This window comes from Oncorhynchus kisutch, linkage group LG10 (genome assembly GCF_002021735.2).
Source record: "Oncorhynchus kisutch isolate 150728-3 linkage group LG10, Okis_V2, whole genome shotgun sequence".
NCBI lineage: Eukaryota > Metazoa > Chordata > Actinopteri > Salmoniformes > Salmonidae > Oncorhynchus > Oncorhynchus kisutch.
The window spans coordinates 58,671,576-58,686,562 of NC_034183.2; the positions used below are offsets into that span (position 1 = coordinate 58,671,576).

The 14,987-nt window shown below is 42.6% G+C and overlaps 2 protein-coding genes across 4 annotated transcripts in view; both read left to right on the forward strand.

Annotated features, from left to right (window-relative positions):
* The first annotated feature begins 852 nt into the window (after window positions 1-852).
* Window positions 853-3,604, forward strand: LOC109897319 (slit homolog 2 protein-like). Its single transcript, XM_020491841.2, has 2 exons — window positions 853-1,935; window positions 2,166-3,604. Exons 1-2 carry the CDS (start codon window positions 1,663-1,665, stop codon window positions 2,943-2,945), a joined length of 1,053 nt encoding a protein of 350 aa, XP_020347430.1. The 5' UTR covers window positions 853-1,662; the 3' UTR covers window positions 2,946-3,604.
* An 8,134-nt stretch (window positions 3,605-11,738) lies between these two features.
* LOC116375873 (myocardin-related transcription factor A) overlaps window positions 11,739-14,987 on the forward strand; it is a 44,668-nt gene continuing 41,419 nt past the window's right edge. For 2 of the 3 annotated variants that reach the window (XM_031834245.1, XM_031834248.1), the window contains exons 1-2: window positions 11,739-11,949; window positions 14,643-14,693. The gene's annotated coding sequence lies outside the window, so the exon portion shown is untranslated. Of the gene's footprint in view, window positions 11,950-13,682; window positions 13,833-14,642; window positions 14,694-14,987 lie in introns of all 3 variants that reach the window. The other variant, XM_031834246.1, reaches the window with a different exon arrangement.

A 14,987-nucleotide genomic window follows, 5' to 3' on the forward strand; every position in this document is an offset into this window, starting at 1 on the left:
TCATGTGCCTTTTACTGAGGCCACTCCACCATAAAGGCCTGCTTTTGTTGGGAGTTCTGCAGAGATTGTTGTCCTTCTGGAAGTTTCTCCCATCTCCACAGAGGAACTCTGGAGTTCTGTCAGAGTGCCCATCGGGTATTTGGTTACCTCCCTGACCAAGGCCCTAATCCCCGGGTTGCTCAGTTTGGCTGGGCGGCCATCTAGGAAGAGTCTTGGTGGTTCCAAACTTCTATTTAAGAAAGATTGAGGCCACTGTTTGGACCTTCAATGCTGCAGACATTTTCTGGTACACTTACCCAGATCTGTGCCTGATACCATCCTGTCTTGGAGCTCTACAGACAATTCCTTTGACCTCATGGCTAGGTTTTTGATCTGACATGCACTATCAACTGTGGGACATTATATAGACAGGTATGTGCCTTTCCAAATCATGTCCAATCAATTGAATTTACCACAGGTAGATTTCAATCAAGTTGTAGAAACATCTCAAGGATGATCAATGGAAACAGGATGCACCTGAGTTCAATTTCGAGTCTCCATAGCAAAGGGTCTTAACTTATGTAAATGACGTTTTTTTTTAAATACATTTGCAAAAATGTATTTTATTTTGTCATTGTGGAGTATTGTGTGTAGATTGAAGACGTATTAAATCAATTTTAGAATAAGACTAACGTAACCATGTGGAGTGGTCCGAATACTTTCCTGAATTCACTGTATATAACTATTGGACAGTTTGATGGATGCACCATGTAACCTCTGCGTAAATGTGATTTTATACGACGCATTGACATTTGTTCAGAAGAAATTCACGAAAACTACATTGTGTAATATTAAAATTGGGGGATTGCAGGGCAGATGTTCCATCGTCAGTTTTTCATATTCGATACACGAGGGGTCTTCAATTGGTAACTGGGATGTTTATTCTACTCTGGCTAGTAAGGGGACGCTGGATACATTTTGGTGAAATGAAAGGGGGGGACTAAGGAGTACAAAAAAAAATCCATTATTAGATGGGAACATCTGTAGGGCAGATGATTTGTGGATTTAATCTCTACGGAAAAAGCGGGAGGGAGCGTGATGAGGACACAGGAGTTAGTTTACTGATGCGGCACCAGCGCTTTTCATTGTTGATTGGATATAAATATTGTAGGTAAAGTATTGTTTAATTTAATTACTTACGAGTTATTTGCCGTTGCTGTTATCGTTCATTGAATAGGCTTGCTGTTTTGTCGGTTTAAAAAAGTAACCTTTATTTACATTGTAACGTATTTAAAAAGGTAATTGTGTATTTCTGCAATTACCAACAATACCCACAGCTCGTATAATTTAAAACCGCTAAAGTAGGCTACACTGCTGGTATTGTGTACAGTAACGGATTCTGAGTGTTTTCCATCTTGTCTTTTAGAGATGTCGACTAGTTCAAGCTATTAAAAGCCTACAGCTTACAGAGCTATTAAATGTACATGTTCCTCTATCGTACCGAATACTCACTACTCAGCGACAGCGTTTGATACTGTATCTCCAAACCATACATCTAATGGTTGTGTGCGTTATTTTGCAGATATTCCTCAGATATTCCTATCTGGATTCTGATACTCCACTCCAAACGTCCTCAAGCCTTCTCGTGATAAAGCACTTTAGGTGCACATTTTTGCAAGTAATATGTTATTTCCTGCTCTGCTGCTGCTGGCGCTGTCTTCGGTGTTAGGTTCAAAAGATTGCCCTCACCACTGCCTCTGCTACGAACACTCGGATTTGGTGGACTGCCGAGCCCGCGGGTTCCTCCAAGTGCCCCATGGCCTGTCCCATGGCACCTGGCTGCTGGACCTGGGTGGCAACTTGCTGATGGAAGTGCGGAGCCGTGCCTTTGCCGGACTTTGGTCACTGCGGGTACTGGTGCTGTCTGACAGTGGAATCCAGCTGCTGCAGCCCGAGGTAACACATGCGAAACCCATATAATGTCATATACCCATAGAGGACCTACTGTTTATATGTTTGGTCTAGCCCAGCACTAGTAATGGATTGAGAAACACTGCAATAGCCTATGCATTAGATGATAACATTAGTGGCATAGTTTAGCATAAGGATTTGATGGTGGATATGAGGGTTTGATACCGATTTACTTTTTCATGTTCATAATTTATTGTACCCTCCTCCTCTCCCAGGCCTTCTACTCCCTCTCCTTTCTGGAGAAGCTGGACATGAGCCGTAACAAACTGCGCCGGCTGCCGTTGGACTTCTCCCACAGTCTGTCCTCGGTCCGGGAGCTCAGGCTGGACCACAACACCCTTGAGTGGCTAGAAGTCTCCAGCCTGGAGCACCTGGAGAGCCTGGAGAAGCTGGACCTCAGCCACAACCTCATCACCTTCCTGCAGCCAGGAGCCTTCCGGGGCCTGTCTCGCCTACGCCACCTCTACCTCCATGCCAACCAGCTGGGAGCTGTGCGCCATGGTTCCCTGTCCATGCTGCCCGTCCTGGAGGCCCTGCAGCTGGGCCAGAACAACATCACTCACATCGACACGGAGGCTCTGGCTCCCCTGCACAGTCTCACCCTTCTGGGCCTGGAGGGAAACCAGCTGCAGCACCTTAAGTTCAAGACCTTCCTGAGCCTCCACACGGCCGGCACCCACCTGCAGCTAGCTGGCAACCCGTGGAACTGCGACTGCGACCTGCACCGGGTCTTCAGTAAGCTGCTGAGTGTGCGCCACCTTCACGTTGACGACTACCACAACGTGACGTGCCACGAGCCTCTGCAGCTGGCGGGCGCCTCGCTGGCGTGGGTGGACAATCAGTTGTGCATGGCAGAGACGGCCACCGTGCTGGTCATCACCGTAACGGTGCTGGTGACCGTGTTGGCAGCTGTGGTCATGGCCGAGCACACCCGCAAGAAGAACCAACATGGTGGCAAGAGCTGGGATGCTGAGTCGCAGACCCAGGAGAGGTAACTGTCATGAGGGAGGGACACTGAGTGAGTAATAAGTTCCATAGATGCATTTTCCCTCACTGATCTTTGATCACATTTTACACCATGCTCCCTGGTCATTTTATGTTTGAAGAAGAAAAAAAGAACAGGGCCATTTCCCATCTGCAGCAAACTGACTGTGAGAGTTCATAACACACCTCAGGCTCAGACTGCTCCTTAACATTCAGTTGAACTTGTGGCACTCCTTCTCTCTTCTACTTCATCATGGTCATAATGTATGGCCTATTCTGGTTCCAAGCCTGAGAAACAATATTTTAGAGTATGAGCAGTTTTGTATGATATATCTAGAAGTCTGTGACTTGTGGAACTTGAGGAAGGGACATCATTATTTTTCGGTGTATCATTTAACTACCCGAAGTGTTTGACTGCCTACAATTTATCCTGTTAATTTCTTTCTTAAAAGTACAGTGTTTCTTTTTCTGTTCAACATTTTCTCTTCAATGTCTATTCCATTTCTGCACGCTGTTGAGAACATGGGTGTCATGTTTCAAATGTAGGCCTATACTCAAAGTACAGTAGTTATTTTTGTCTCATGAATGATTATCTTCTAACACATGCATAGGTTTGATAGTGAATGTATTGTATACAGATGGTAATAAAGTATGATATTTTTTTTGACTCTACCTTGTGATGTACCTGGATTAAATCCAGATTTGAGTACAGGGGTCTCCACTTTCCCTGTTCCATGCACTGCACTAGAATTAAACACTCCCTTAGATGATCAACATCTGCTTGAGTCAATGTCAGATTATTCACCAATTAATCACCTCTATTCCAGCTCACACACAGATTAAAGACGGTTTCAATCTATCTTGGTCTGCCATGATGTGACAATGTTCTCCCCTTTTAGATGACGATGTGCGTTTGGTAACATACGTTTTGCTTGTGGGTTTGGCCTCCAGCCTGGAGAAGCCGGACCTCGGCCACAACCACATCATATTCCTGTGGGTTTGGTGATATTGAAATAGAGCACAGATGAAACACTTTGAAGTACTTCATTTTAGGAAGTGCACGGTTTTGCATTAGACTCCAATAAAGGACATAAAGGATTTCATATTCTGACACCGGTCTTTGCCCAGAAACAAATTGCTGCAGGGTTTAAAAGGCTTGAATCCAGGTCACAGGGAGAATGAGGCATATGGGCCTGGCCTCCAGAGTAACAGCAACAGATTACGGCTATGATTAAAAACTAGAGGAGGAAACCGACTGCCACGGGTAGAAAACAGACAGCCACTCAGCTCAAATCCCCTGGGCAGACCTTATCTAAGAGGGGGATAATGTCCAGAAATTGAACCTGTATCAGCACTCATGCTGTTTCTGCTCAGGAGCCTTATAAATGGATCTGGATAAGGAGAAGCGATTCAGCAATGGCGATATGGGCCAGCCACCCATGTGACCAAAGCTATTATCAGATAACAATGATATGATATAACAGTGGCATAATAACCATCTACTACCACCAGTATTACAATGTTTTAGTTGTCAGAACCCAGTGCAGACAGATGAGATTGACGTAGGGCGTGTTAATACAAACTAGCTCTCATATTTTACTTAAACACAGGACAGAAGAAGGTATTATAAATTACATGAATAAATTCCATTCGCTCATATTGCACAACAGAAACCAGATGCCATTGTCTCTGAAGAAACCTCTCTAATTTAGCCAAGAGAAAATAGTATGGGATTTTATGACATTAAAGTATTCATAATCAACCCAGAGGATTTCCTTAGCTTCATACCTTCAACACCCCAGTTCAAACTTAACCTAGCCTCAACCACAACCCTAACCCTAGATTCATGTCCACATCCCAGTTCAACCCTAACCCACAACTCTAACCCTAGATTCATGTCCACATCCCAGTTCAACCCTAACCCTAGATTCATGTCCACATCCCAGTTCAACCCTAACCCTAGATTCATGTCCACGTCCCAGTTCAACCCTAACCCACAACCCTAACCCTAGATTCGTGTCCACATCCCAGTTCAACCCTAACCCACAACCCTAACCCTAGATTCGTGTCCACATCCCAGTTCAACCCTAACCCCTAACCCTAGATTTGTGTCCACATCCCAGTTCAACCCTAACCCACAACCCTAACCCTAGATTTGTGTCCACATCCCAGTTCAACCCTAACCCTAGATTCGTGTCTACATCCCAGTTCAACCCTAACCCTAGATTCATGTCCACATCCCAGTTCAACCCTAACCCTAGATTCATGTCCAAGTCCCAGTTCAACCCTAACCCTAGATTTGTGTCCACATCCCAGTTCAACCCTAACCCTAGATTCGTGTCCACATCCCAGTTCAACCCTAACCCTAGATTCATGTCCACGTCCCAGTTCAACCCTAACCCTAGATTCATGTCCACGTCCCAGTTCAACCCTAACCCTAGATTCATGTCCACGTCCCAGTTCAACCCTAACCCTAGATTCGTGTCCACATCCCAGTTCAACCCTAACCCTAGATTCGTGTCCACATCCCAGTTCAACCCTAACCCACAACTCTAACCCTAGATTATGTCCACATCCCAGTTCAACCCTAACCCTAGATTCATGTCCACATCCCAGTTCAACCCTAACCCTAGATTCATGTCCACGTCCCAGTTCAACCCTAACCCTAGATTCATGTCCACGTCCCAGTTCAACCCTAACCCTAGATTCGTGTCCACATCCCAGTTCAACCCTAACCCTAGATTCGTGTCCACATCCCAGTTCAACCCTAACCCACAACTCTAACCCTAGATTCATGTCCACATCCCAGTTCAACCCTAACCCTAGATTCATGTCTACATCCCAGTTCAACCCTAACCCTAGATTCATGTCCACGTCCCAGTTCAACCCTAACCCTAGATTCATGTCCACGTCCCAGTTCAACCCTAACCCACAACCCTAACCCTAGATTCATGTCCACATCCCAGTTCAACCCTAACCCACAACTCTAACCCTAGATTCATGTCCACATCCCAGTTCAACCCTAACCCTAGATTCATGTCCACATCCCAGTTCAACCCTAACCCTAGATTCATGTCCACGTCCCAGTTCAACCCTAACCCACAACCCTAACCCTAGATTCGTGTCCACATCCCAGTTCAACCCTAACCCACAACCCTAACCCTAGATTTGTGTCCACATCCCAGTTCAACCCTAACCCACAACCCTAACCCTAGATTCGTGTCCACATCCCAGTTCAACCCTAACCCCTAACCCTAGATTTGTGTCCACATCCCAGTTCAACCCTAACCCCTAACCCTAGATTTGTGTCCACATCCCAGTTCAACCCTAAGCTACGACCCTAACCCTAGAATTGTGTCCACATCCCAGTTCAACCCTAACCCTAGATTCGTGTCCACATCCCAGTTCAACCCTAACCCACAACCCTAACCCTAGATTTGTGTCTACATCCCAGTTCAACCCTAACCCTAGATTCGTGTCCACATCCCAGTTCAACCCTAACCCTAGATTCATGTCCACATCCCAGTTCAACCCTAACCCTAGATCCGTGTCCACATCCCAGTTCAACCCTAACCCTAGATACATGTCCAAGTCCCAGTTCAACCCTAACCCACAACCCTAACCCTAGATTCGTGTCCACATCCCAGTTCAACCCTAACCCTAGATTCGTGTCCACATCCCAGTTCAACCCTAACCCCTAACCCTAGATTTGTGTCCACATCCCAGTTCAACCCTAACCCTAGATTCGTGTCAGTTCAACCCTAACCCTAGATTCGTGTCCACATCCCAGTTCAACCCTAACCCACAACCCTAACCCTAGATTTGTGTCTACATCCCAGTTCAACCCTAACCCTAGATTCGTGTCCACATCCCAGTTCAACCCTAACCCTAGATTCATGTCCACATCCCAGTTCAACCCTAACCCTAGATCCGTGTCCACATCCCAGTTCAACCCTAACCCTAGATACATGTCCAAGTCCCAGTTCAACCCTAACCCACAACCCTAACCCTAGATTCGTGTCCACATCCCAGTTCAACCCTAACCCTAGATTCGTGTCCACATCCCAGTTCAACCCTAACCCCTAACCCTAGATTTGTGTCCACATCCCAGTTCAACCCTAACCCTAGATTCGTGTCAGTTCAACCCTAACCCTAGATTCGTGTCCACATCCCAGTTCAACCCTAACCCCTAACCCTAGATTCGTGTCCACATCCCAGTTCAACCCTAACCCTAGATTCGTGTCCACGTCCCAGTTCAACCCTAACCCTAGATTCATGTCCACGTCCCAGTTCAACCCTAACCCTAGATTCATGTCCACGTCCCAGTTCAACCCTAACCCTAGATTCGTGTCCACATCCCAGTTCAACCCTAACCCTAGATTTGTGTCCACATCCCAGTTCAACCCTAACCCACAACCCTAACCCTAGATTCGTGTCCACATCCCAGTTCAACCCTAACCCTAGATTTGTGTCCACATCCCAGTTCAACCCTAACCCTAGATTCGTGTCCACGTCCCAGTTCAACCCTAACCCACAACCCTAACCCTAGATTCGTGTCCACATCCCAGTTCAACCCTAACCCACAACCCTAACCCTAGATTCGTGTCCACATCCCAGTTCAACCCTAACCCACAACCCTAACCCTAGATTCGTGTCCACATCCCAGTTCAACCCTAACCCACAACCCTAACCCTAGATTCGTGTCCACATCCCAGTTCAACCCTAACCCACAACCCTAACCCTAGATTCGTGTCCACATCCCAGTTCAACCCTAACCCACAACCCTAAACCGAATCCTAACTGTAGCTTCATGTCCACATCCTGGTCCACAACCCAAATAATCTGTAAGTAACTTGAGTTACACAATATATTTTCAGATACTATAGGATGATTTGGACATAAAGTGTGGAAATGCTAATATAGGAACCATTGACTTGCATTGGATTTGTGCCACAAATACTATAAAATTAGCATTTGAATCAGTGGCCAGTAAAACCAAAGCATGGATGCTTGTCGTACCTTGTCCATAGACTGCTTAAAGGGTAAGGAAACCAATGTTGGTGAACTATTCCTTCAATCTTTCTAATGCGTTTTTCTATTTTTTTTAATGTATTAGTAATATTGTCTTTGTCATTCTTGGTAATGAATCTAATGTGCTGTTGAAGATTAGCCAGGAGGGCATTTCTGGTTTCCCCAATTCTGGCACATGTTGCATGAAACTATTTAAATGACATTTTGTGGAAACTGTTGACAGATAGGGGCGCCAAATCCACCATTTGAGATGATTTTGTCGGCCCCAAATGTACTAGGTAGAGCATACACAGTGGTGGAAAAAGTACAGAATTGTCATACTTGAGTAAAAGTATAGATACCTTTTAATAGAAAGCTACTAAAGTGAAAGTCACCCAGGAAAATAGTACTTAAAAAATATATATATATTTTACCTTAATTTAACTAGGCAAGTCAGTTAAGAACAAATTCTTATTTTCAATGACGGCCTAGGAACAGTGGGTTAACTGCCTGTTCAGGGGCAGAACGACAGATTTGTACCTTGTCATCTCGGGGGTTTGAACTTGCAGCCTCCCGGTTACTCGTCCAACGCTCTAACCGCTCTAACCACTAGGCTACCCTGCCGCCCCAGACTTGAGTAAAAGTCTAAAAGTATTTGGTTTTAAATATACTTAATTATCAAAAGTAAATGTAATTGCTAAAATATACTTAAGTATCAAGTAGAAGTAAAAGTATATGTCATTTCAAATTAATTATATTAAGCAAAGCAGACGGCACCATTTTCTGGTTTTAAAAATGTATGGATAGTCAGGGGCACAGCAAGTGAGTCCGCCAGACCATAGGCAGTAGGGATGACCACGTGTTCTTTTCATAAGTGTTTAAATTTCATGATTTCCCTGTCCTGCTAAGCATTCAAAATGTAATGAGTACTTTGGGTTGTCAGGGGAAATGTATGGAGTAGAATGTACAATATCTTATTTAGAAATGTTGTGAAGTAAAAGTTGTCAAAAATATGAATAGTAAAGTACAGATACCCCAAACGACTTAAGTCAAAATACTTTAATGTACTACTTAAGTAGTTTACACCACTGAGCATACATAAAGGCTTCATAAGGACTACATAAATGCTTCACAAATAATCTAACTATGTCATACTCTATAAATGGTGTATTAAGGGTGACATAGCCATTTCCTCTGTAGGGTTAATTTACAATTGTTACATAATGCACTATGTATGTTTATACACCATTCATAGAGTATGACAAATGCGTACAGATTTGTTAAGGCTTTATGTAGTGCTTATGAAGCCTTTATAAGTTGTATTTAGTTTAGTGGGACCATTTTGTCCTAGAGAAATATGAATCTGTCAGAGGAACTGCAAATGGACCAGACTGAATTTGAAGTCTAACCAATGATTTGTCTTTTTTCTTTGTATTATCTTTTACCAGATCTATTGTGTTATATTCTACTACATTCCTTTCACATTTCCATAAACTTCAATGTTTCCTTTCAAATGGTACCAAGAATATGGATATATTTGCTTCAGGGCCTGAGCTACAGGCAGTTAGATTTGGGGAAGTCATTTTATGCGAAAATTGAAGAAAAAAAAGGGGCTAATCCTTAAGAGGATTTATTAACACTCAGGGGATAAGCTACAGTAGATGGCTATATCCAAATATTGTTTGATTTGCTTGCCTATAAGTAAGTGATGACAGTAGTCCGACTGATAACTTTGGCAGGTCCTGGTAATGTCAAGCTCTTTTCAAAAGCCTAATCTCTGATGATGCAAGTTAAATGACATGTTTGCTTATTTTTTATTTCACCTTTTATTTAACCAGGTAAACTAGTTGAGAACAAGTTCTCATTTACAATGGCCAAGATAAAGCAAAGCAGTTCGACACAAACAACACAGTTACACATGGAATAAACAAGCGTACAGTCAATAACATAATAGAAAAAGTCTATATACAGTGTGTGCAAATGGCATGAGGAGTTAAGGCAATAAATAGGCCATAGTAGCAAAGTAATTACAATTTAGCAGATTAACACTGGAGTGATAGATGAGCAGATGATGGTGTGTAAGTAGTGCTACTGGTGTGCAAAAGAGAAGCAAAGTAAATAACAATATGGGGATGTGGTAGGTGATTGGGTGCACTATTTACAATTGGACTATGTACAGCTGCAGCGATCGGTTAGCTGCTCAGATAGCTGATGTTTAGCTAGCTAACTACATACCAAATGGTTATTTAACATTTATTTAACAATCCCTTGCAAACGGCACATAGTTATCAATGGTTTTAGCGGAGCTGGGGTTCTCCTTGCCCCCCAGTAGTTAACCCATGCGTCAATCTAAGTAACATAATAAAAAATCTGCATAAAAATCTGTCCGTTTTTATCTACAGATATCACTGCATCCGCCTGTCAGCCTTCCATATCTGCATTGGAAGGTGGATGAGCTACAGCAGTGTTTGTCAGACCCTGAGACATCCTACACTCTATGGAAAGGGGAGAGACTCACAAACATGGGTGTTCTCTGTTTTGCTCTACCACCCACACAAGTGTCCAGGGACTTGTTTGAAGGTTACACATAAAAACAAATGGAAGTATGGAGGTAGTTTTGTGGCAACAAAAATAAGGGGTTAAATGTCTCCAAAAAAAACATATCTCCTGAGCTTTCTTATACAGTATCTCCTAGATGTAGGACAGACACTTCAAAGCCTTGTTCCTTATGATACATTTTATGACTGTCTTTTTTTTGTTGCCATTTATGAACTTGTTATTCTGTGTTTCTATATGCTATAGTAGTAGTCCAAATTCTATTTTTTATAATTTGTTTTATACTTCAGGGGTCCTAAAATTCCAAATCAAATAGCTAAATGATCCGTGGAATGACCATCTTAAAACAATTCCATATGTTAGCTTAGTACTTAGTAGGACAACTCCACACAGGGATCTGGGCTAGCTCCCAATTAACTCCGATTCCTTGAAGAGCTTTCCTTGTCCCCGAATCGCCCAGAATGCGCTTCCCACTGACGAAACCGGGACTACGCAAACAATAGGCGTTAATCCGATTCCAATGGAGTTTCCCATCTCCTCAAAAGTATCTCTGGAAGAGTCGAGGAGAGGGCATACTTCTCCAAGTGTGTATCTGTTGATTTAAGGTTACTTTGGTTTTGAAGATTATGTCTCCATCTAGTGGGGGAAAAAAGAAAAACCGCAATGTCCAGAAAATCAACAGAATCAGTGTATGGTGTATTTATGTGGGGATGGTTTGTGTTAAAAATTTGAATAAACGTAGTATTTTTACTGTGGTGCCAAACACCACAGGTGTCATCCTAATAATGGAAGTAGATCAAGTGCAGGTTGGAACACTTATTAAATATGGTTTCCCCAAACATCTGGCCATTAAAGTGAGAATCATTGGTTAGAGCTGTATGATCTATGCTTGAGCAGAAGACATCGGGATTTATGAGGTATTTTAACTGCTTTCAACCCTAATTCTGTACTGATGTTGGTGTAGAGACAATTGATATTGTGGGCCTGGAATGGGATGTGTAATATGTATAGGACTTTTATTTTGACACGCATTCGAAATAGTTCATATAAGAACAAGCACAATTTTGTTTTATCATTTGGGCAAAACAATTGAATGCAAACAAATATATCATTAATTGTATTTAACTGCTTTAAGATATATCGATGATTAAGATATTGTCCATAATTGTTTTGCTTATTTAATCATTTACACTTTAAGACTACAGGACAGAACTTTTATTCTGAAGGATTGTTATTCTTGCTGGTTTGACATTCGTTTGCGTGAGCAGTTTGTGAGGGAATGTTATTAGCTAGCTAGCTTTAACAACGGTCAGTAAAGTATCGATTTGATTGAAGACCAATGGAAATGCGACGAACATGTCGACCATAACTTTTCTGCCGTCACCACTCGAATGCTTGCGGTCTCGGTTCCATACCACCAGCACTGCAGCAGCGTGTGCCTCTTGCGAGGTGAGTTGAACCGCTAATGTTAGCAACTAGGTTAGCTATCAGATAATCGCAATCAGACTAGGGAGCTGGTTAGTGATTAGTCAGTTTAGAAACAGTGCACCCACATCTGGCTACGCGGGGCTAAAATTTGGTTTATGACTGCTGCACTTGCACGAGCCATGAGTCTGTGTAGCTAGCATCTAGCGAGCGCATTACGTAATAATTACAGCACCATTAGCACAATGGTTAGATAGTTCCCTAAAGTTAGCTAACGTAAACTCGTACATCGCCTTGGTCCGTACAATTGGCCTTATTTTAGCGCCCCAAAACGTAATACTTCCAGATCAACTGTAATGTCAATACCATTGTAAAGCACAATTTCTCCCCTTTCCAACAGAATCAATTACATGACCTGAACGCTGCCCGTTTCTGCATAATTTAAGACAAGTCAGGTCTTTTTTTTTTTTAAATGGTGGGTGGGGAAGCGTAACTAATGCGTGATAGTGAGAAGGAGAATGTTTTGTGGGAAAATATACTTTTTTTCACTCGATCTGTCCAATTTATCACCTTATCGCCTCTAAAATGTAAATAAAACACTATAAAGAGTTTATATAATGTGTCATTACATACCTATTTGAAGGTTTGTGTCGAATTTGAATCAGGTTTTTAGGGCGGTGCTAAAGTGATCTTAGAAGTAAACAGCAGGTTTGAGAATGATGATCGCATGCAATGATGACGAAAAAAATGACTAGGTATCCCCCTTACCCCGTCACTGTCCATTTCTTGTTTTTAAAGGATGAGAGAAGTGCTACACCTGGTGGAGAGAGATTGTAAGACAGAAATAGTTGCATTATGCGTGCTGTACGTTACGACATGACACGTCTAGGTGTAACAGAGGGTCCGTTTTTTTTCTCAACTTTTCTCCAATACTATAGAGCCATTACCATGTCGATCAACGCTTGAATAAAAACCTAGTTCACACCCCCGATTTTGAAGTCAACACAGTCGCTACAGTCCCATTAGTTTTCTTTGTAGCCTCGTTTGAATGTTGCGGTTGCGCACATTTGTACGGGATGGGGTGAGTTTACGTTAGCCGTCAAACTGCACACTATCTATCTAGTTGTCAATCACAATGGGAGCCTAAACACTCACCGCTGCTAATGTGACTTGTTAGGTAAGACACTTTGACATCTGGCCTTTTTTCAAATTTTTCAAGATTTGCAGATCTATATGACCAGCACGGTCAAATGATCACAGTGGTTATGGAGGATGTAACAAGTAAAGGGGAGTTGGTTTTTCATAGTCGAGCATTCAGAGGTCGAGACAGCAGATGCACTACAGGTAGATGTGTAGCTAGCTAAGTATAAATATTTCAACACTATGGCAAGCGTGAATGTCTGATTTGAACTTGTATGTGGCCGCACAGCTCCTTCTAGCTAATCACATATTCTGCGTGGTGTCGAGTAGTGATGGGCATTGAGATCGGTTCATGTAAAAAGAGCCGGCTCATTTGGCCCCCAAATGGCTCTTCGTTCAAAATACTTAAATTGACCTAGAACCATGAAAAAAAGTGAATCAATGTAAAGCCAAAAGGGTAGGCTACCATAATGTGAAATGCACATCCAATACATTTTTACCTAAATTATTAGATGGCCTGCAAAACTATTTTTTTTTTTACGCACTGAAGATCAGAGTCGACCAGTTTGATGCACTGTTTACACTGTTTACCAGTATTATTACTGTTGTCGCCCCAGCCCCTTCGTTGGGAGGACGGAGGCGAGCATCCAACGTTATTGTGCATTAACGCCAACTACTGTACTGGAGCGCTGCCGCCTCCTGCAGATGCAGGAATGCCCATATGCAGGAATTGCAGAATGCAATTTCACCCTTCTCAACTGAACTGGGTTAGTTAAGTAATAAGGCACGAGGGGGTGTGGTATATGGCCAATATACCACAGCTAAGGGCTGTTCTTATGCACAACACATTGCAGAGTGCCTGGACACAGCCCTTAGCCGTGGTATATTGGCCATGTACCACAAACCCCTGAGGTGCCTTATTGCTATTATAAACTGGTTACCAATGTAATTAGAGCAGTACAAATACATGTTTTGTCATACCCGTGGTATACGGTCTGATATACCACGGCTGTCATCCAGTCAGCATTCAGGGCTTGAACCAGCCAGTTTATAAATTAGCATTAATACTGCCTGTAAAAAGTGGAGTGGGCTAGTGTTGTGGATTCGCATCTTGCGTCTTATCTTTCTCAAGGCTTAGATTTGTATCGATTTGGCAAAAAATATAAACATATCCTTGCATCATATCTCTAGATTTTATTTGCCTGCCATGACATAAGTGCTTCATATTTATTTGGCACACAGAACCCTATTCAGGCGGATCCTCTGCACTTGGCCTACTTTTTCTATTGTCAGTGCCTATGAACAGGTGGATTATCTAAATGCTGTATTATACTTACGTGGGGTGGGTCTACCTAGCATCTGATCTCTATCAAGCTTGAGCTTTGTGTAAATAGGAGACCTGGAAACAGTTGGCCTGCTCCTTGGACATGAATTAGGATATAAAATAAATCTTATCTAAGGTTTAGAGATTAAGATACTTATGTAATCTGTTTACATGTTGTAACCAATGTATCTCTTTCTCTCTTTTACCCTCATTACCCCTCCCTTCTCCTTTCACTTTTTCACAATGAGAGCAGCCCCACTGAAATGGAAACACCCAGGATCTTGTTAAACAGGAAATAGACCAGGTATGCTATGCTCAAACACCTCTCGTAATCTCACGATTACACACTCCTATTGGTTGAAGTGTTATGCTCTGTTACTGCTGTCATCATCATGTTGCTGTACTTGTGCTGTGAATCCCTTTTCTTCAACCATGAAGGTCTTGTTATTTTGTTTTCCTCTAGTTTTTCATCTTTCATCTCCACTTTCTTTGAATCATGGCTTGAGTTCATTTAGCTCATCCATGTTCAGTTCATATCTCACTTCAAAGTAAACAAGATTATAGGTAGTTGAAATACAATCTGAATCTTGGCATAGAA

Excerpts from the sequence above, each read along its gene's own strand:
- LOC109897319 (XM_020491841.2), top strand. The coding sequence starts at position 1,663 with ATGTTATTTCCTGCTCTGCTGCTGCTGGCGCTGTCTTCGGTGTTAGGT. Across the intron at positions 1,936-2,165 it reads TCCAGCTGCTGCAGCCCGAG|GCCTTCTACTCCCTCTCCTT; the intron begins GTAACACATGCG and ends CTCCTCTCCCAG.